This window comes from Trichosurus vulpecula, chromosome 7 (genome assembly GCF_011100635.1).
Source record: "Trichosurus vulpecula isolate mTriVul1 chromosome 7, mTriVul1.pri, whole genome shotgun sequence".
Taxonomy (NCBI): domain Eukaryota; kingdom Metazoa; phylum Chordata; class Mammalia; order Diprotodontia; family Phalangeridae; genus Trichosurus; species Trichosurus vulpecula.
The window spans coordinates 140,569,702-140,592,472 of record NC_050579.1 but is presented as its reverse complement, the minus strand read 5'-3'; the positions used below and the strand labels follow the sequence as shown (position 1 = coordinate 140,592,472).

The following is a 22,771-nucleotide window of genomic DNA, read 5'->3' as shown; positions in this document are numbered from 1 at the left end:
TTGACATTTACATACTTTAAGATTTGCAAAGAGTGTGTGTGTGTGTGTGTGTGTGTGTGTGTGTATGTGTGTGTAGCTCATACATTATCTCATTTTGATACTCACAATGATCCTGTGAGGTAAGTGCTATTATTATCCCAATTTTATAGATGAGGAAACTGAGACTAAGAGATTTTAACCTCTCTGCCCTTAAATTAATAGGACTAAGAACTAATAATTTACACAACTAATAAGTGTCTGAGGCAGCATTAGAACTCTGTCTTCGTGACTCAGAGTTCAATATGGTTTCTGCTATGCCTGGATGTCTCTGGATATGGAATTATTTTGTGATATTTTACTGTTTTTTACATTTTTCTTTCTTTTTCCTTTTTTGTTTTATTTTTAAGTTCTTACTCTTTTTTTTAAAAAAGAATTCTTACCTGTTCATATCATTTATTCATATATCTCACAGTTTCATGTTGTGTAACATAATTATAGTGTCTCTTTGCCCTACATTCAAGGTTAGAATGCATTGTTCTAATATTATTTAAGGATTTCTAGGATAGCTTTACACTTACTCCTGGAGAGGAAAAACCAGTTCTTACACCCTGTAGAAGTAACATATCCCATGATGCCTAATGCTATCTCCTGTCTGTAAAATCTATAGAATCTCACTAGGTTATGTTGGAAGGGGGATAGTAGAAACCTCTTCAATATTATTACAACGTTTCACTAGTCCTGGTGGTAGGTGGCTACTGATGGTTCCCGAGGGGAATTTAAAATACAAACAGAAACAAGCAAAATTGAGCTCATTTTCAAGGCCATTGTAGTAGCAGTGTGAGCTGAGATAGGATGGCTGTTGTGACTGTTTAGGTGTGAATGGAAGGAAAGGAGGGAGGAAGGAGGGGAATGAACAGCTGGTTTACCTTTTTTCTGTGTCCATTAGTGCCTACTACAGTTCCTTGCACATAGTATGCATTTCATGAATTCTTGTTGATCATATGCTTACAAGAGGGCTTAGCTTATAGTGTCCTTCTTTGTATGAAGGGGCAGTTAGAACCCAACAACTACCAAGCAATTATATAGGGTGTTATTTCCTTAAATTCCAACATGCACAAATATTAGAAGTAAACATAGATGGTCTCCACAAATTAGACTATAATCATATTAAAGGAGGTTGAATTCTGTATTAAAAGTTCAAATTTATTATTCTTATTTCTCTTCATTTTCCCTCCCTCTTTTCTTTTTTAATTTTTGAAGAGAGTGGAAAAAATACAATAAATGTAACCTCCATAAACATTACCTTTAACTATGGATATTTCTGTGTGATGTTCTTTTCACTTATAGAGGTGTTCCTCTTACTCTGCATGAGGAGATTCTAGAACATGGAGTCAGGAAACATTTTCTGTGAGCATGATGGGTTTCTTTTAGAAGTAACATTCTCAAGCAGGTTTTGATAATAAAATAGAGAACTACAGAGAAGACTAGGCAGCTAGGTAGTGCAATGGATAGAGTGCTGGGCCTAAAGTCAGGAAGACTTATTTTCCTGAGTTCAAATGTGGCTTCAGACACTTACTAGCTGTGTGTCTGTGGGCAAGTCACTTAACCCTGTTTGTCTAAGTTCCTCATCTGTAAAATAAGCTGGAGAAGGAAATGGCAAACCCCTCTAGTATCTTTGCCAAGAAAACACCAAATGAGGTCACGAAGAATCAAAAACGACTGAGCAACAACAGAGAAGAGTAGATAAAGACCCAATGGCTTGCACAATATATGTAGATTATTCTACAATTGTAATTAAATGGAATGTGTGATGTGCAAACCTAGTACTTTGAAGATAATTCATATTTTTTAAAGAAAATTTCATCAATGTAACCAATTGTGGCTTTTTCTAGCTTGTCATAGATTTTTTTTTTGGTCATGAAATGTGGAATTGTAATATTTCCTTTGAGAATCTATCCACTAGACATATTTTAGTGGCTTTTTAAAAGCAAAGCCTTATAAGTATGTTGAAACATTTAAAAGAAACATTTCAAGGTATACTGTTGACTTTCTGAGGCTTCTGTTGTAATAGTACTCTGACCTAATTAGTACATTTTCTATTGCCCATAGGTACACCTTAGTGGATATCTTGCGTGCCATACTTCTTTCTTTGGAAGCTATGATTGAAGATCCAGAACTACAAGTGAATGGATTTGTTCTGATCATAGACTGGAGTAACTTCACCTTCAAGCAAGCTTCTAAACTCACACCAAGCATGCTGAGATTAGCAATAGAGGGCCTCCAGGTAACAATTTACGAAACACACACTCCCCAATACCCCTATCTCACTGATTCTGTGCTTAACATCTGTAGTGAAACCAAAGGAGGAAGTACAATGTTCTCATCTAATCCTACAGCTAGATTCTCAGTCTGTGTAACTCAATAATATAATTCCCCATGGAAGTCTTTTATAAACTTACACAGACTGAAAGTATGGAGCTCAATTTATCAATGAAATGAAGTTACCTCTATGGGAAGGAAGTACGGGGGTGCAAATAACATTTGGAGTTCCTGTGACAAAGATCCTTAAAATTTGGACAATATTTTTGTTTTTATTATGATTAGTATTATGTTTGATTCTGCTTGCATAGAATCAATACAGAGCTCACCAATTTACATGAGCTGGGTCATCAAATATAAATTGCTGAGGCAGCTAAATCATGGAATGTCTTAAAATGAATTCTTTTATAATTCTCACATACAAATTAGCATCCTTTTGAACATCTTATACAGATAAAAAGGTGTTAATGCAATCAAATTTGCAGTCCAGATATAGTTTAAAGTATTGGTTCTGTACTGCTTTAAAGTGTGTCTGTATGGAAACTTGACTTACTTCTCTGCCTAACTTGATGTTTGTAAGGCCCTATCAGCTGTGTTTTGGTACTTCCCAAATGGTTGACTATAAAGTCAGATAAATGAGTATTTTGTCTTTATGATTCCCAAGCAATTTGACAAGCTACATTTAGTTGTGTGGAGAAAGCTTTCCTCCATGTTTTTGTAGGAATGGCTGCTTACCTCGGAGTAAAATCAGTTTTGCCTGATTGGGATATTATAAAAAATAGGAAAAAATATTTATTGGTTAATATCCACCAAATATCTGTTAATATTGGGCTTTTTCATTTGTATAATGTCTTGCTGTTTTTTCAAAAAAGTTGTTCCTTCTTAGCATGAAATTCTTTTCTAGTTGAGATGATCAACTCTTTTGAACATTTGTAAAGCGTTGTGAATATGTAGACTGCTTTATAAATATTTAATATAAAAGCAAAGTTTTAGTCATGAAAGTGATTTTAACAATGGTATTTTGCATTTATTCTCTGCATTTTACAACTTAAATTTATCTATTTGAAAGTTGTTGAGCTTCTTAATCTTTTCCATTGCAGAAGCCAGTTTTTTTTAAACTAGCAAATCTTTCTGACACACTGACACCACCAAAATATTAAGATTTTTTCTCTATATTATATAAACCAAGAAGAATTCAGATCACTGCTCTACAGCGAACAGAGACTATGGCTATAGGATATTAAATGGATGTTTAGAGACCTCTGAGAAGGGTCAGCTCTGATTGTGGAGTATCTTCTTTGAATAAAATTTACTCTCTGGTTTGGTGCCCTGGAGTTGGTCAAATAAATTGATTCTTTTTGCTCCTGAGGGGATTTTTCCAGACTCAGTTCTCCTTATTGGTTTCCAGTGAGTCAGGCTTATAACTTGCCCTAGCACCCATTTTATTTCTGAGAATACAGACAATGATGTGAAAACTGGGAGAAGGTAATACTTTTATTAGAGACTTACCCTTAAATCTGCCCTACTGCTAGCAAGGTGAAAATCCCCTTCGGTCACCAAAACAAATTGTCTTCATCTTATGGAGTTATATGTGATTCATTATGGAATTACACAGGATGATAAATGACCTAAATCTTTGTTATAACTCAGCTTGATTCCCTACCCTTTACATCAGAAAGGGTACCAACAATGTGTCCTTAACTGCAGATAAGGAAACAAGTTTTTTTCTTAGGTTTTTTTTTCCCCTTGCAAACTTAAACCTCTTTCAAGGAGAGATCTAGCCAGTAGGTTCTGGCTGCTTGTATGATCTCTCACAGAGATGCCACCATATGGTATTTCACAGGTGAAAGGAAATTGTCACAAGACAGCCAAGCGACAACTGTGATATGATTGAAAGATTGCCAGCTGGGCAAGGCTGTGGCCTTGTAGAGCCACGGCAGTAGCTCATTGGAAAGTTGAGTGTGGTACATGACAGGAATAGCCTCAGTGTTCTGAAGCCATGTTTATGCTCTCAGAGAGGAAGTGATTCAGAGACTTACACAGGCTCTCAAGCTTTGGGAATGACATCACTCTCTGATTTCCACAGCTCTTCAGGGAATGGTAGTAGTCTGAGTGAGAGTATACCCGGCCATAGTATGATTTATGTTGATGTCTCCCACATTCCAATTCAGTCCTTCTCTAGTTTAAAGTTTGTTTGCTTAAATGAAGCTTAACGTTGGGAAAGTGAGGAATTGACTCTCATGGTAGGCAATCGAGATATTGCCCAAACGACCTTAGCTAGGTAGGTAGATAGTCTTCTAGAGCTAAGGACTAAAGTTAAGTCAGGTCCCTCATGGTAATAGATAAAATGCTAAACAAATTACCTGTCCTACACGTTTCTTCCAGGGCTACTCCTTCTCTTTAGTCTACATTACCCTAGCTAGGATCTTAGAGAATAAAACTCCCTTAGAAATTATCTACTTTAGCCAAACTTATTTTTACATAACCTTAAAAATACATTTCCCATCAGCTCCTGCTGCTTTATGGATTACACATAGATGTGAACAGTGATCTTGCCTCTGTCCTTACCCTACCTGCCCATACCTCTAAGAATTATGCAAGAGAGCTTACTCACCCATGAGAAAGACATACTGTTCCCCAGCAGACCAGAAGTACTTAGCTCTTAGCTGTTAAGAATAAAACTCCTTTCTGCTCTAGCTGATAGAAACTTACTTCTCTTTCTAGGTTGCTGATGCTACTTGGTGCCACACAGAGATCTATGAGAACTTGGCAGGCAGCATACATAGTATAGGAGAAAGACCATAATTTCAGGAGTCAGAGAACCTGGATTCGAATGCTACTTTTTCCTACTGTCTTAACCTAGGATAAGGCCCTTAACTTCCCTTGCCCCCTAGTTTCTTCATTGGGAAAATGAAGGGTTAGAAATCATGTCTGATGTTCTTTCAGCTCTAAATCTATAAACCTATGTGTAGATTGAAAATTTTATTCCTTCAGCTCCTCACTTGGTCATCATGTTCCTTGGTGAGGCAGTGAGCTTCTAGTGACATCTGTGCCTTTCTAAGCTAATACAGCCATGCCAATCACATTATTATTCTGCATTGGGATTAGATGCAAACAAATAACATATCTGATCAGGTTTGGCTTTTAACTCCCAGCTGACTCTTTTCTAAACAGTTAAAGGGTACTCTTGTTAGCCTGTACATAAGGTTATAAATTCTGCAGATTATAGCTGTTTTGTCAGTGACCAAGAGAGGCCCTTTGACCTTTTCCCCTATTCACCTACTGGGCCAATGTCATGTATCATCCATTTAGCTCTTTTTTTTCCATGACACTCTCAGGTCAGCATGGAGTCCCCTTGCAGGCCATCTGGGTCCCTTTATTACTCCTCTTTATATTCTCCTGGTCTTAGCTTACCCTCCTTAGTAACATTAGAAATTTTTATCCTTTTCCTTTCCCTCCTCCCTCAATCTCCCTCTCCACCTCAACGTGCATTGACAGGGAAAAGAACCTGGGTCAACTTCTTGGAAGTCAATTAAGTTCACCAATATAACGCACTGTGCCCACAGGATATTCTAACAAATAGTGAAAGAACTGTCATTCTAATGGAAACACTGGGTATTCTGAAAATTGAAAGAAGTAGACATCATAGGTCTTAAAAGTGTTCCAATGCGATATATATGATTTACTATTCTGCTGAGTCTCCCTTGTTTCAACTACTTTCTCAAAACTAGTCATTCTTTGACATTTGATTTATTATCTGTAATATACTACATTTTCTTTATACATGCCACAGATGGAAATGTACTCACAGATGTACAACATCATTTCAAAGTTACAAAACCATACAGTGAAATCTCAGAAGAAAAGTGTGTGATTTCAGTTTGCTTTCCAACCACAAATTTTGAGAAGTGTTATGGTTTAGTGAATAGAGTCCTGGACATGGGGTCAGAATATCCTAGGTTCTTCTACTTCTGCCTCTAATTTTATTTGCTGTACTATCCTGGTCAAGTCAATCTCTTTGTGCCTCAACTTCCTTTTCTTATAAAATAGGCACAATAACTTACATGGTTGTTGTGACAATCAAATGAGATAATATCTCTCAAGCATTTTATGAATTGGATAGGGATTTACCAAACTATCCCAAAGTTAGCTCCAGAATCATAATTTGTTATCAGTAAAAAATGTGCTTTGACTATTGGGTGACATTGGTGTTTTGGGAAAAAAGGCTAGATTATTAAGAGAACTGCATTAAAAAATTGAAACAGTAGTCAAGAACGATTACCAATAGGATGGAGAGGAGGGACCATTACTCCAACACTCATGGTATTTTGGACTGTTCATTTTCTAAATATGTTATTATGCAGAATATATACTGCTTTTGTAAAAGTATAATGATACAATTAGATAATTATCGTTATGAATTATACTTTAATAAGGTGGAGAGTTAGTGTCTTTCCCATCCTATTTCCAGCAATTCCCACTCCCATCACTTCATATGTTGCCATAGGGAGTCCCACAAGTGGGGATGGGGAATTTAATTCATGGCCTTAGGGATACAGAAGTGCAATGACAAGGAGATGAACCTGAGTCAACTGCTTGGAATTAAGCTCACTGGTATACTGCACTAGAACTATGAGTTATTTCAACACATGCAGGAAGACATTTGATTCATTATCTGTGATATTTTATTTGTACAAATCATAGACAGAACTACATGCATATAAATATAAAATCATTTTAAAAGCTCAATGCCGTACAGTGTGAGGCTCTTAATTAGGACATTCTAGCTATCTGTGGGACATAATTAAGGAACTGGCATCTAAGGTCATGATTGGAGAATATGAAGAGAAATAGGGAGTCTTGAGGCAAACTTCATCATCTTCACAATTTTGTCTATGCTTAGTCTTCGCAACAGCTTCTAACTTCCTGGTGCCAGGAAGTTTCTGGGGTTTCTTTAGCTATCTGTTTTTCACATCATTCTATATTAATATTTGCTAACATAATAGATAGAATTTATATAAGACTTGAAACTTTTCAAAGTGTTTTTTGAAATATTCTATCACTTTATCCTCTTAAGGAAACGGGTGCTATTATTCTCATTTTATAGATGAGGTAAGTGAGCAGACAGAGGTCAGATGACTTGCCTAAGGTCATACAGTTTGTAAGTGTCTAAGGCTGGACTGTGAACTCAGTTCTACCTCACTCCAGGTCCAGAACTCTATCCACTATGAAACCAAGGAATTCAAGTTTTTGGCAAAATGAAATCAGTGCCAAAGGCTCTTTTCCTATTGCCTCATTGTGTGATCTTGGTTAAATCACTCTACTCCCTAGAGCCTCAGTTTCCTCTGAGAACTAGCCTGTATTAATGAAAAGAACATTGGATTTGGAAAGATATGTGCATATGCACGTATAAATATATGTATCGGTATATTTGTATATATGGCAAAACTAGGTGGCGCAGTGGATAGATTACCAGATCTAGAGTCGTGAAAACCCCTCTTTGTGAGTTCAAATCTGGCCTTAAGACACTGACTAGTTATGTGACCCTGGGCAAATCACTTAACCCTTTTTGCCTCAATTCCTCACCTGAAAAATGAGGTAGAAAAGGAAATGGCAAGCTACTCCAATATCTTTGCCAAGAAAACCCCAAGAAGAGTTGGACATGACTGAAATAATTCAAGAACAATAAAATAAATGTATGTATACATACGCATATATGTGTGTACATATATGCACACACATGTATCCAGGAAATAGTGGATCAGTCCATCTCTCTGTCTCTGTCTCTGTCTCTCTCACCACACACACATACACATCAAAGATGATAGAATGCATTCCAGGTGTGGCACCTCTCACAATGACCCTTTATCTTAAACATATCCATTTACTTAAGTAAAAAGAAATGAAAATATTGATACTAATATATTAAATATATACATGTGTGTATGCATATACATGCAATACAAACACATGTATATACATATACCTCTATGTATGTATGTGTATATGTATGTGCATGTGTGTGTATATGTGTAGGTGTGAAACACGTATGTGTATGTGCGTGTATATATGATTTAATATATTCATAGCAATATTATTATTTCTTTTGACTTCTTGATAAGTACATGTTTATGTTTAATATAAAAAAGCATTGTCCAGGTGTCACCTGGAATGTACTCCATCATCTTGGCCCCCAAGAATTCCTGTCTTTCTTTGATGCTCATTGTAGGTACAGTTTCCTTAACAAAGCCTTCCCTCATCCCTCTATTTCTTAGTTCTCTCTTTGTCCTCAATTTGCTTCATACCATAATTATTAATATACAAATAATATCTCCTCAATAGAACATAAGTTTCTTGTAGACAAAGACTATTTATTTTTCTTTATTTCCCTAGAGTCTAGAACACTGTCTTGTACATAGTAGGTGCTTAATAAGTGTTTATTAAATTGAGCTGAATGAAATAGGGGCCTCCTATGTGCTACTTTGGCGCTCTGAGTCACATTTGTTTCCTGCAGGCATTTGGATAATGCCAATGCTCATGTTCACAGTCACTGACTCACTATGAAACATTCTTCAGAGAACCAAATTCATCATGTTCACTGTTGTCACTGGGGTTGCCCTTTGGGTGACATCAGACCCAGGGCCTTTAAAAGGCCTGTCATTTAATTTATGAGGATTTGTCCATCACTGATGCAGTGAGATTTCAGATTACAATCCCTCCATAGCCTTGAGTTGCTAATTTAATGAATTGCTTTGGACTACCTCCACATATGTGCACATGTATATGTGTATATTTATAAAAGTATATATGTGTATGTATGCATATGTGTATAATGCATATGTCCTATATGTCAATGGGACAGTCTGTATATGAACTCCGTTGCTTAGAACATTGGGTTCAGATTTGTACTTTGACCAAGGCAGAAATTTGTGGGATAGGAGGCAACTGTCTTAACTTCTTTGAATCTCTCTTTCCTCACTGTAAAATAAGAAAAAAATAATATCTCACAATGTTGTTGGAAGGATCAAAAGAAACTATGTATGTAAAATACTTTGCAGACCTTAAAACCTTATATTATATATCAGGTATTACCTTATTCCCTATTGGTGTGCTGACAGATCATCTTCTTCCCAAAGGCCTATCTCCTTTGATTTATATCACAGAATCTACTAGATATTAATATAACTTGAGACCTGGATTAGCCCTGTGCTTTAGGAAGATTATTTTGGCAACTGTGAGGAGGCTGGACTAGAGAAAGGAGAGATTAGAAACAGGGAGACTATTTAGGAACCTAGTACAACAGTTCTGAGAAGTGATTAAAGACTGACCTTAGATGATGCCTGTGTAAAAGGAGAGGAGGGGATAGTTGTGTGATTCACTGCACAGCTTCTGGGTTGCCCCAGCAGAATGGAATCTGGATCTGGAGCAATTACTCCAATTTACCAGAAGGACAATTTTGGTTTTCCCAATCAAAAATTGATGTCAGTACATTGAAGTTGCATGGGGAGCCTCACCAAAGAATATCAGGATGTTTTGGGGCCCTAAAAGATTAGCATATCATTTTAGCTAATGTAACTTAGCTCCATGTTTGTGGAAAGAATATTGAGCTTCGATAAAAATTGAAGAGAAAAAAATCCAAAGCACCATTGATATTTGTGACATTAGTTTGATTAGGGTAACCATGGGAACAAGAAACATCTAAGAATGTCAGTATAAACAAGGATTGTGTTTTCCTTTTATTCATTTGGGGAGACTTTTTAGAGGAGGGGAGAAGAGCTAGTGACAGTGTTGTCCCGCCCCCCCCAAAAAAAAGAAAAAAAGAAAAGCAGGTCAGTGGGAAACTTACATAAATGAACAGAAGAGAATAGGAAAAAATTCAGATTCAAAAGGTAATGAGCAGTAGGTAATAAAGATGTGTTTCAGTATAAAATCCTTTTTTTCTGTCTTTGCATATGGAAATTTTCTGTTTTTTTATTTGTGAAATTCAGAACAAAAAAGAAAAAGAAAAAAGAAAGTCTATCAGGATATCAAACAGTTGTAATTAGCACACTTAATTATAAATTAAATACTTATAAATGAAAATTTCATCGATAAATGTTTTTTTTAAAAGTCAAGATTAATATCACTTTTTAGATCCTTCATGAAAATCAGCCTGTGAATCTAAGTAGAACATGAAATATTTGCTGATGCTTAGAACAGCTGTGACTGGGTTTTATTTATAGTGAGTACAAGGTTAAAAATCAAAGCCTAGGGAGGAGACTTCTAAGTTTTGATCCCTATTAGTATTATTTTCTTTGAGAGGTGTCATATTCTTTCTCAGAATTATTCAACAGCCTCCAGTACCTGATCCAAAACTCTTTAACTATGGATTCTTTAATTTTTGGCCTTTTCCTATCACCACCCTAACTCTTGTACACTCAGATATATTTGTTCATTGTTCTCTGATGATTTTCCCGACCCATTCTCTGTTTTGACTTGCACCACTTTACGTGATTCCCTAAACTCCAGCTGCCCCAAAGTACCCAATATGGAGATGGCATGGTTGCTACTGGCAGAAGATTTGACTGGAACAAAACTGGCTCTGGGAATGTAATGAGTTGGCTGTTTAACAGGCTTATATACAGGCCCTCTGTCATGCTTCCATCTCCAAGTGCCTAAAACAGCACCAGATACTGTCAGCACCTCCAATGAATGAATAATGGGACACAGCCATCAGTAGGGAGATTTTGCTTAAGAGCAGATCTTTCCCTTTACATAAGGGCCTGGAACCATGAGCAGCCACCAAGCTGTTGGATATGGTCATGTGGAATGCCGCATGCTCTGCGGGGCCTCACTTCCCACTTGGCTGGCTCAGTTGAATTGATCTTCTGTGACATCAAGGGAGAGAGTGTGCCAAGGACTTAAGAGCATGCCCATAACTTGAAATACTATTTTCCAGACCAAGTGGTGAAAAGCTCCATCCTCTTCAATGCCTACCAGAACCTCTTTAAGTCTCCTTTTCTTACTTATAGTTTTTGCTATGTTTGAATAATAATAAATCACCATAGTGCTTTCAAGTCTCCAAAGTGCTTTTTTTTGACAATATTGCTATGAGGGACGTAGTGTATATGACTAAGGAACAGTGTGCAATAGTGGACAGAGTGAAGGACTTGGTTTTAGTCAGGGAGACCTGGTATAAAATCTAACCTCAGATATTTACCACCTATGTCTGTCATCAATAAGCATTTGTTAAGCTCTTAATGTGTGCCAGGTACTGTGTTAAGCTCTGGGTACACAAAGAGGCCAAAGAAGCTAACAATCTAGGAGTAGCTAGGTGGTGCGATGGATGGAGCACCAGCCCTGGAGCCAGGAGGATCTGAGTTCAAATTTGGCCTCAGACACCTACTAGCTCTGTGATCTTAAGCAAGTCACTCCAAAAAAAAGAAACTCACAATTTAATGGACCTATGTGACCTTGAGCAAGTCATTGACCTCTTTGAACCTCAGATTTCTCATTTGTGAACTAGAGATAATAATAACATTAAGTACTTCATTGGGGTGCTGTGGTCTTCAAATGAGATACGGTATGTAAAATAAATAAATCTCTGCTCTTATTACTTTGCAGTTCAATCAATCCATTGATCGACAAGCACTTATTAAGTGCCTACTCTATGCTAGGTACTGGGGGCACAAAGCCAAAACAGGAGTTTAAATTCTAATCAGGATGGAGGAAGAAACGTACATATATCAGGATATACAAAATCAATGCAGTGTAATTTTGGGGAGGAGGAGGGTACTAGCGGCTGGAGGAATCAGAAAAGATTTCATATAGAAGGTGGTGTTTGAGCTGCATTTTATTATTTTGGGTTTTTTTGGAAGTAATCAGGGTTAAATGACTTGCCCAAGGTCACACAGCTAGTTAAGTGTCTGAGGCAAGATTTGAACTTGGGTCCGTCTAATTTCAGGGCCAGTGCTCCTTGTGCTAAGTTTTAAAGAAAACAAGGGCTTCTAAGTGTTGGAACTAAAGAAAGAATACCTTCCAAGCAGGGGTGATAGTGCAAAAGCAAGGAAACTGGAGATGGAATGTCATGTGTGAAGAACAACAATAAAGTCAATTGGTTGACATCGAGTGTGGACGTGTGTAACAAGGTCAGAAAGGTAAGGTGGGGCCAGGTTGTAATATTTGATCCAAATGGCAATAGGGAATCACTGGAGTTTGAGTGGGTGAGTGACATGGGCAGACCCAGGCAGGTAGGGCGTGCACTAGATAGATTACAGGACTTTCAGTCAGGAAGACCTGGATTCAAATCCTGCCTGAGACACTTATTAGCCACATGGCCCTTGGCAAGTCATCTAATCTGTCAACTTCAGTTTCCTCATCAGTAAACTGAGGTTAATATTATCTGTATCACAGGGTTGTGGTGAACATTAAAGGAGATAATATTTGTCAAGTGCTTTGCAAATCTTTGAGCATTTAGTTATATGGACGGATGAGTGCTTTAGGAAAACCACTTTAGCAGCAGTATGGGGGTTGGATTGTAGTGTGATGGGATTTGAGGCAGAGAGACCAAATCAAAGGCTAATGCAAAGGTGCCAGGCAAGAAGCAATAAGGGCCTGAACCGGGGTGGGAAGGAAAGTTAAGTCTCAGTCCAGGAAAGTAAGTCTGATTTAGGTTTACTTCACCAGAAGGGAGATGCCAGCATCCACATTTGAATCTGAGCCTGCTGATTCTATCCATTGTTCTTTCCAGCAGACCACAATGTTGCCTCTGCTGTGTATTTGGGGAAGAGGGAGGGAGGGCGGCAGGCAATGAGACAAGGCTCATTGAGGCACAGAATAGAGAAGAGATTCACAGGAAAGTGAAGGAAGTCTGTGCCTTGCAACAGTCCTCTTTTTGATGTCTGTTCGCCTGCCAGTGGTTTTTGGCCTTTTTATGTTTTGGACAAGCAGTGGCAATGTAGAGCATAAAAGATACTGTGTGAGTCCACAAGTAGCATTATGGTGCCTTGATGGTAGTTTGCACTAACAATGAGCATCTTTTTTTTTATTGAAAATGAAGCATATAGGCTCATGAACTGTATTCACTCAGACAGCCTGGAGGCAGGTGCTTTTGTATCCACATTGTGTATGCACAGACAGAACCTTATTTCAGAAACAGTGACAAGGGCAGTGTGTTTAAAAAAAGTGGCATTTTGTTCATCACATGCAGAGCTGGCTGAGCTAAGTGTGCTTCCTTTCCCATGCAGCTTAAATAGCTTACAATAAAATGGGTGAAAACCCCGAAATTGCTTTGTTTATTACATGGGGCGAGAGATCTACTTGAGTTTATCTCCTCTGAAATAGACTTATTCATGTCTCTCCTAAAAGCTACCAACAGATGTGTTATTACGGAGGAGACACATAAAAACACTTTTTAGTAGGAAGACAGTGGATGCAGGAACTTCGGTAATGGGATAAATTAATTCTGCCTTGGCTACATTTGTTTAATGTCATTTAGAAACAATTTTGGTTACATTAAAATTGCTGTTCATTCTCTCATTCCACTCACTTAACAATCCAAGTCAATAAACATTCATTAAGTATCTACTCTATGTTAGGTGTTAGGGATACAAAGATGAAAAATGACAGCCTTGTCCTCAAGGAGCTTATTGTCTAATAAGAGCAGGATGTGTACAAGTTATCATACAAGGTAGAATCGTGGCAAAGGAGAGTTCTAGACAACATGCTATGACACTTGAGCCCTGTCTATTTTACCTTTGGACCATTTCTTGAATCCCCCTTCTCTCCTCTGACACTGCTGTGCCCTGGTGCAGGCCCTCATCACCTCATAGCTGGACTATTGTAATAGCAGGCTGGTTTATCTTTCTGCTGCAAGGCTCTCCCCACTTCAGGGCATCCTTCATTTAGCTGGTGAAGTAATCTCCCTAAAGCAGAGGTCTGGCCATATTACCCCCTGCCCCATTTAATAAAATTCAGTGGCTCCATATCATCTCCAGGATTAAACAGATATAAAACCCTTTATCTGATGTTCACAAGTCTTCATGATATCCTCCATCCCTTCTCCCTGCTCACTATTTTCTTTTCTGGTCTTTACGGAATTCTCCCACATACTGTGATACAGTAACACTGAACTCCTTGCTGTTCCTCACATGAGATACTCCATCTCCTGACTCAGGACATTTTCTCTGGTTGTCCCCCATGAATGGAATGCTCTCCTTCCTCATCTCTGCCTCTCGGCCTCCTTCGAGTCCCAGCTAAACTCTTACCTTCTACAGGAAGCCTTTCCCAATTCCCCTTACTACTAGTACCTTCCCTCTGTTAATTATTTCTGCTTTATCCTGTATATAACTTGTTTGTACATGGATACTTCGTATTGTTTTACTCGTTAGATTGTGAGCTCCTTGACGGCAGAGTCCATCTTTTACCTTTCTTTGTGTCCTAACACTTAGCACAGTGTTAGCACATAGCAGGGATTTAATGGTGGTTGTCCTTCATTCTCAAAGAGGACCAAAATAACCTCACTATGCTAGAGTCAAGTTTCAATGTGTCCAACTGTGGCTGATCAGACCAATATGAGCTTGGAAGGCTCTACCACAGGTCAGGCATTCAAAAAGTCTGTATGAACATTTGGGATGGATACTCTAAGTTTGCACATCCTGCATTTCCTTTGAGCTGTTTCAATTCTGCTTTGCACATAGAGCACAGCACCTTCTCTGATATAGGCACATCATGCTGAGTAATCCTGTGCCAGTGTCTCCCATGTCACACAATCAATTCCAAAATTCTTGAGAAAGACCTTGAGAGTGTCCTTGTATCACTTCTTCTGAAGTCAATCCCTCCCTAGTTAGAGCTCCTACTGAAGAAGAGGTTTTGAATGTCATTAGGCTCCTTTCATGTGGCAAAGCACCTGGTGCTGATTCTATTACGGCTGAGATTTTCAAGGTGGGGGAGGGTCGATTGCTTATACAAAAACTGACTGAAATCTTCCAGGTTATATAGCAAGAGGAGTTATTTCCCAGAAGTTCAAGGATGCCTCCATTGTTCATCTCTATAAAGGTAAAGGAAATAGATTGTTCTGTGACAATCACAGGGGGATCACTCTCTTACTCTCTTAGCAGGGGCTTAATAAATGCTTATCAATTGACTGACTTAGTTGAGAGAGCTTCACATTATAATGGAAAAAGCATTGGACTTGGAACCCAAAGACCTGAGTCTAAAACCTGGCTTTCACAGTTTATATGTGATGTGGTCAAATCATTTGACTTATCTGAGCTTCATCGTCATGTATAAAATGTGGACAAAGGTATTTGCTTTCTCCATTTGCCTTGCTGGGCCATTTTGAAGGAAGGTCTTTGTAACCAAAAAGTGCTACATCAACTTGAAGTATCATGGTAGAGAAGGAGACTCACAAGCTAGCACTGGGAGAAAGAAAAGGAATTCAACAGATGGAGTTTGGGAGGGGTTGTACTCTAGGAAAAAGGATCAACTTAAATAAAGAAAAGCAAGCAGGAGAGTGTAGGGCAGGAGCCAATGAATTTTGGTTGGAATGGAGAATAATTGAAAGAGTATAGTCGCAGGGGTGGGGAACCTGCAGCCTGGAGGCCACACGCAGCCCTCTAGGTCCTCAAGTGTGTCCCTCTGACTGAATCCAAGCTTCATAGAACAAATCCCTTAATAAAAAAAAATACCTTAATAAACAACAAATTCCCCTAATAAAGGGATTTGTTTTCTGAAGTTTGGATTCATCAAAGGGCCACTCTTGAGGACCTAGAGGGTCATAGTGGCCTTGAGGCTGCAGGTTCCCCACACCTGGGTAGTGTGAGACAAATTTTGAAAGGTAATAATATAGAGCTAAACTTGGAATGAACCTCAAAGGTCATCTAGTCTGACCCCTTCACAGTAGAGTAAACTAAGGCCCAGAGAGGGTACGTGACTTTTGCAAAGTCATACAAGTTTGAGCCAAATTGTAGGTTGAATGCCTAGTCAAGGGGAATTTATAATTTATCCTGTAGGCAATGGGGAGCCCTTGAAGATTTTGGAGTAAGGAAGTACCTAGCTCAGACTTCTACTTTAGGAAAATTAATTTGACAACTATATAAAGGGTCAATCAGAGAAAGGAGTGACCAGAAGCAGAAAGAGGATGTTATGATAATAAAGAGGGCCTGAACTAGGATGTAAGTGGGAATAAGGAGACATATTTAAGATATTTCGGCATTAGGTTCAATATGATTTGGTAACTGACTAGATATAGGTGGTGAGGAGGTTAAAGATGACTTTGATTAGGAGGATAATAGTGTATTTCATAGAAATAATCATTAGTGTTCTCTTCAGATAGTGATATATTTGTTTATATACTGTATTTATCTCTTTATATATTGTATTACTTCAGTAGACTGTATGGTCCTTGAGGCCAGGGTCTCTATTTTGCTTTGTTTTTGTGTAACTAGCTCTAGGACAGTGACTCACATAAAAAGTACTTAATACAAGCTTACTGGATAGAATTATGTTGAAAGTTGGGAGAAGGGAAATGTTTAGGGTAGAAAGGTTTTGCATTCAGATTGTATAATATGCTTTGGTTGATTGTCTAGACTTAAGAAAGTGATGGTAAAAATGTTCATATAGGATAAACTTAAAAAAGGTGTTGTGCATACTTTTTTTTTCCTGGAGAGTTTGTTGTTAAACACTTATCAGCATAGTACTGGATGGCTGAATTGCAATCTGCATTGTGGGAAGGAATATCCCTGTTGATGGACTATTTGATTGCACAGGAACTTGCATACACAAAGAGGTATTGCCTCTATCAAAGTTGTCAGTCTGAAAGACTTTATACTTGAAAAGACTCAAAACAATCTTGGAATTCATTAGAACTTGCCTTGAGAGTTTTTAAAAAGTGGCAAAGTTTCATTCTTTGAGTCCAGACGTAAGTTTTGGAAATGGTCCAAAGGTAAGTATAATAAATAAGACTGATGATCAAGATGGGTAATATCATTTTTAGTCAAAAAAAATGAACTAAGGAATAAAGAAATTAGATTCAATTTCTTTTAAAATAGCTCTGCTAGTAATTTCAGACAATTTACAAAAATGTTTTGAACAATGGCAACATCCTTGTAATTAGTATATGACCTCTTAAAGGACAAACGTTTTCATATGAAAAAATTCAGTTTATTGAGTACCTCCCCTCACCACCCCCCTGTGTTTCATTGTAGGAGTACTCCAACTGCTGTTGAATTAATCAGAATTATACTGCAATAATGTCACTAGTATATTATACCCAAATCCAATCAAACTCTATTGAGAAAATTTAGACCATTAGTATGAGTTTTCTCTTCTTCCCTTCTGTTCATCTCCAAATTTCTTGATATCAACCCACTCCTTTCCTTTCCTTCAGTCTCTGATAATGAAATGGCTTTATCTTTGCCAAGTCCAACTCTTCCACATGTGCCTTTGAACACAATCCCTCCCATCTTCTCCAACAGATTGGCCTTTCAATCAATTCTCCCCCTTCTGCTTATCTTGAACCTTTCCCAATCTATTGGTTCTTGCCTCACATTCTTCAAAAATGCTTCTCTCTCCCATCCTTTAAGAAACCTTCTTAGAGCCTACCATGACTTCAAGCTATTGTCATATGTTTCTCTTCCCTTTTTCCAGCTAACCTCCTAGGATAATCTTTCTATGCCCATTGCCTTCACTATTGTTTTTTCTCACTATATATGCCCCACCCCCTTCTCTCATTTTGTCTTGTATAGGTCCATTCCTTCCATTTCAACTTCTTACCTTAGGGTCTGTTATCCCCTAGAAGATGAATGGTCAGGATGATGGATGTATGCTTAAATTTAAGCTGTCTTCTCTTGGAGTTGGTGGGCAGTACCACACAGTCCAGCAATGGGTAGGGCCTGAGCAGGCATATGAGTAGCAGAGCCAGCTGAGGAGATTTGGGAGCTATTGTGGTTTGGGAGTCACTGGCTTGAGATGAGAATGAGGAGAACCAGAGCTGTGGGGATAAGAGGCTCAATTGCAGGGTTAGTAGTGACTGAACTGCTTCTCCTTCACCCCTTGATCTTATGCACATGGAGATAGATGTAGGTTTGAGCATTCCCTACTTTTCTTGGCTCTATCTTCCCCCACCTGAGCGGTGAGCATTCTTAGAGGTTTTGGGGACTGCAGAAACTTGCAGGGAGGGGTTTGTAAAAGCTGATGAGGGAGTGAGCATATAGCCATTTATTTATTTATTTCAAGAACTATTATTTTATGGGTTTTAGAGCTGCAAGGGACCTTAGTTGTCATCTAATTCAACATCCTCATTTTATAGATCGTAAGGGTGATAAATTTAGAACTAGATATGGTCATCTAAACCACCACCTTCATTTTACAGATCAGAAAATTGTGTCCTAGAGATGTTAAGTGACATGTCCAAGGTCAAAAATGTAGTTGTGTCAGAGCCGGGATTAAAATGACTTTAGGCCCAGAACCCTTTCAACTGCTCCATACCCATACAAATGGGTAAACAAGTGACAAACCAGCTTGTGATTTATAATATTAGAGTAGTACCTGGGGCACCAAGAGATTGTGACTTGCCAACAATAACATAGTAAGTCTAAAGAGAATTTGAGCCTAGGCCTATCTGGCTGTCCATTAATGCCTCACTCACTCTTTGAAGTTATTCTGAAGGTACTTTAAGGGTTATACAGTTTGAAATTTCTGTGAGAACCTATTTTAAGAACCAGGATGGCATTCCCATTCATAAAATTATTCTTATGGAACTCATTGATTTCTGCAACATTGTTTTGTCTCATGACCTGCTGCTGCTGGAGGTTAGGGATGGAAGGCCAAGAACTCTCTGGTCACCCTTGGTAGTTTGTCAGGACAAGTCTGGATTTGATTACTCATCAAGAGCTGCCATGACATCCTCTGAACTATTTTTGCTACTTTTCAGTTGATCTTATATGTCGATAAGTACAGACATGTATAAACATGTATTGAAATTCAAATTTGGCTACTTAAAAAACTAAAACATTATGCTTACATGTGCAAGTTCTTTCATGATTTCTTTCTCCAATCTCTTTAATGGAGATGAATCTTGTTAGCCGGTGGTTCTCTCCTCTGGGAACTCTCATTTTCTGCAAGTACAGAGCATGAACATTCGCTTCTTCATTTTCAACATTTAGTCAAAGTTCTGGTGGCTAATTTTTTTTTTAAATTTTCACTCTGGGGCTCTGGCATTTTCTTTTGTCACCTGTCTGGTGGTTTCACTTTCATAAATGTCACCTCATAGATGTTGAATCACATTTTCTGTGGAATCCCAGTACAAGAGTTTTCACTTCCTTACATTTTCAAATTCTGGAACCAAATATCTGTCTCAACAGAGGAAAGCAACAGAGCCTTTGTTTCATTCATAAACTTCAAAGTTTATGAAGTGCGTCAAAATAGGATTTCACTTGTAGATGGCTTCTGAGGTCTCCTCTGGTTCAAGACCTAGGATTCTAAAGTGTTACATCTTCTCCATGATATGATCTTCACATCGACCGTGTGAGATAGGGAACTATAGATATCATTAGGCCCATTTTGCAAGTTAGAACACTAAGGTTCATATATATATATATATATACACACACATATACATATATATATATACATATATATATATACACACACACACGTATATATATATATATATATATATATATAATGACTTTTCCATGCCTACACAGCTAGTAAACATCAGAGGTGGAATTTGAACCTAGGACACTCCTAGAAGCTTTGTGGTCCAGCAATAACAACATGAGGGTCAGAGGACCTGAATGTGATTCTCAACTCTGCCAATTGAATACTTTCTTCTATAACCTTTTGGTAAGGCACTTATATAATGTCCTATACAATATCCTCATCTATTAAAGGAGGGGTTAGGCCAGCTGACTGCTAAGGTAGCTTTGAGTGCTAAGACTATGGTATTTTGGTTCTTTGGTATTGCGGGTAGAGTACTGGGCTTACAATCAGGAAGAAAGACCAGAGTTGAAATCTGGTTTCATATGCTTACTAGCTGTGTGACACTTGTCATGCCACTTAACTTCTCTGTACCTCAGTTTCCTCAATTGTGAAATGGGGATAATATCAGCACCTACCTCTCATGATTGTTTTGAAGATCAAATGAAATATTTGTTAAGTACTTAGCTTAATGACTAGCACATAGTAAGTGTTATATAAATGCTTATTACCTTTCCTACTTCTAAGTACAAAAAACATTCATTTTGCTATCTTTTCTAAAGATTTTTCTATGAATTGAATTATTCTGCCTTAAAAGCATCAATAGTAATTCCACTTTTCTAAAGATGCATTCATATTTTATCAAGTCTCTTCATACAATACACAATACATTTGTTGAGTGGGATATATTAGAGTAAAATACAAAAAAATCACCTTCTGAAAGAAGCCTTCTACTATATACATTTGGCCAAATTTTCCTATCAGTATATTAATTCTGATACACATCTCCTTGTGGATTTATATTACCTTGGTCTCTAATTTTTAGATTGGAGAAGAAGCCTTAGTAGTTTTTTTTAAGATCCGAAATTTTTGCCATTAATACATTATTGACTGACTGAATGAATGCTTATTATATGTTCAGCATTAGGGATACAAATACAATGGTGAGATAAGCCTTGCCTTTAAGGAATTCACATTTTATTAATGGGAGACGTAAGATAGCAATGCCTTATGACCTGGAAAGTCTAGAATTATCACCTTTGGAATGGTTTCTCATAACAAGATACATAACACCTCTTTGCTTACTGGGTAGGTTTATCTTCAACAATGTTTTACATTTAGCCATTTCTTAAAGGAAAAGAGGTTCCCATTTCATTCAGTGTGATGATACTTAGGGTAGGAAGTAAAAGAGGAAATACATGTTATTCAGTTATTTCAGTCATGTACAGGCTTTCATGGCCCCATCTGGGGTTTTCTTGACAAAAATACTGGGGTGGTTTGCTATTTCCTTCTCAGGCTCACTTTACAGATGAGGAAACTGAGGCAAACAGGCAAAAATGACTTGCCCCAGTTCACATAGCTAATGTGTCTGAGGCCAGATTTGAACTCAGGATTTCCTAACTCTAGGCCTGGTACTCTATCCACTGTGCTACCTAGCTCCCCAATCCAGGAGACCAAGGTGTGGCTCCCAGATCTAATATTAGCTCTATGAGTGAGGGCAAGGGGAGGCAGTATGATGCAGTGGTTAAAGCATTTATTTGGAGTCAGAGTTCCTGGGTTCAAATTAGGACTCACACACTTACTACTTAGATAACTTAGCACAATTCAAGTAATATCGACAAGCATTGAGTAAATTCCTACTATCTGCCAGGCACTGTGCTAAGCACAAGTCCTTTTGCCCCTTTGATCCTTACCTTCCTCATCTGTAAAATAGGGAACATCTAAACTTGTGATCATTTATCACTTAACTCTTTAGAGCCTCAGTTTCTCCAGCTATAAAATGGGGAAGGAGGAGAAGGACCCCATTCTAGTCCGTGGTTCTTTTGTTTAAGAGCACAAAAGGATTCCCCAGGCCTTAAAGTTAATCATCCAAACAGTCACCTTGGCTCCCTTTCCTATAACATGAAACTGCAACTTTCCTTATGATATTCTTTCTAATTAACAGCTGTAATAATAATGTTGCTAGCAGCTGCTGTGGAGGTGAAATATCAACAACAAGACCAACATCAAGAACACACAGGAGGGCTGCTAGTGCAGAATCTTTGATCTGCTTTTCTAAGGAAAGCAACTTTAAATGGTTAACAATCTCACTTTAATTAAACATACATATATCATTCACTTTAGTTCAGGGGGAAAAGTCAGCACCCTGATCTTCTGGGAAACCACAAATAGAAATTACAAGCAGAAATTATATAAATATAGCAAATAACACACAGAAATCATAGACAGGCCTCCAGCTGTCTGACCAGGACATTACATACATAGTTACCAGAGAAAGAGACATCAACATCTGAGTCTTCAAAGCTGGGGTTGGGGGGTACTTCTACATCTACCCAGAGTCTTGTCTGGCCAAATCACCAACACTCTTCCAATGAAGGTACCCCCAAAAGCAAAACACCGAGCTCAGAGTTCATATACCCTGTTCAGAGCCCTGAGGGTTCAGTGCCTACTTAGCAAAAGGGGTGTGGGAAAGATATTTAATCACTAGCACCTCATCATATACATTATTTCCAATCAGTGACTCTTGATTCAAACAAAGGCAAGACTCATTAAAGGCACTTGATTGCCTTAGTGCTGAGAAGCACTCCAAAGCAAAAGACAACAAAAGGTTCATTTTGCTTGCCATTACATTTAAAAGGCAAGACTCATCAAAGTTATTTGCCTGCCTTAGTGCTGAGAAGCACTCTTAAAACAAAAAAGTCCCACCATGCTTGGCATTTCAACAGCTCATCCCTAATTATTTCCATTCCTGACTATTCTGAAGTTGATTCACTTATGTAATATAAAAAGTGCT

The 22,771-nt window shown here is 38.0% G+C and overlaps 1 protein-coding gene across 1 annotated transcript in view; it reads left to right on the top strand.

The window, feature by feature from the left end:
* Positions 1-22,771, top strand: part of CLVS2 (clavesin 2) — a 98,708-nt gene that overhangs the window by 31,861 nt on the left and 44,076 nt on the right. The window contains exon 2 of the mRNA XM_036769245.1: positions 2,089-2,263. Within this exon, the coding sequence (XP_036625140.1) occupies positions 2,089-2,263 (175 nt within the window). The remainder of the gene's footprint in view (positions 1-2,088; positions 2,264-22,771) is intronic.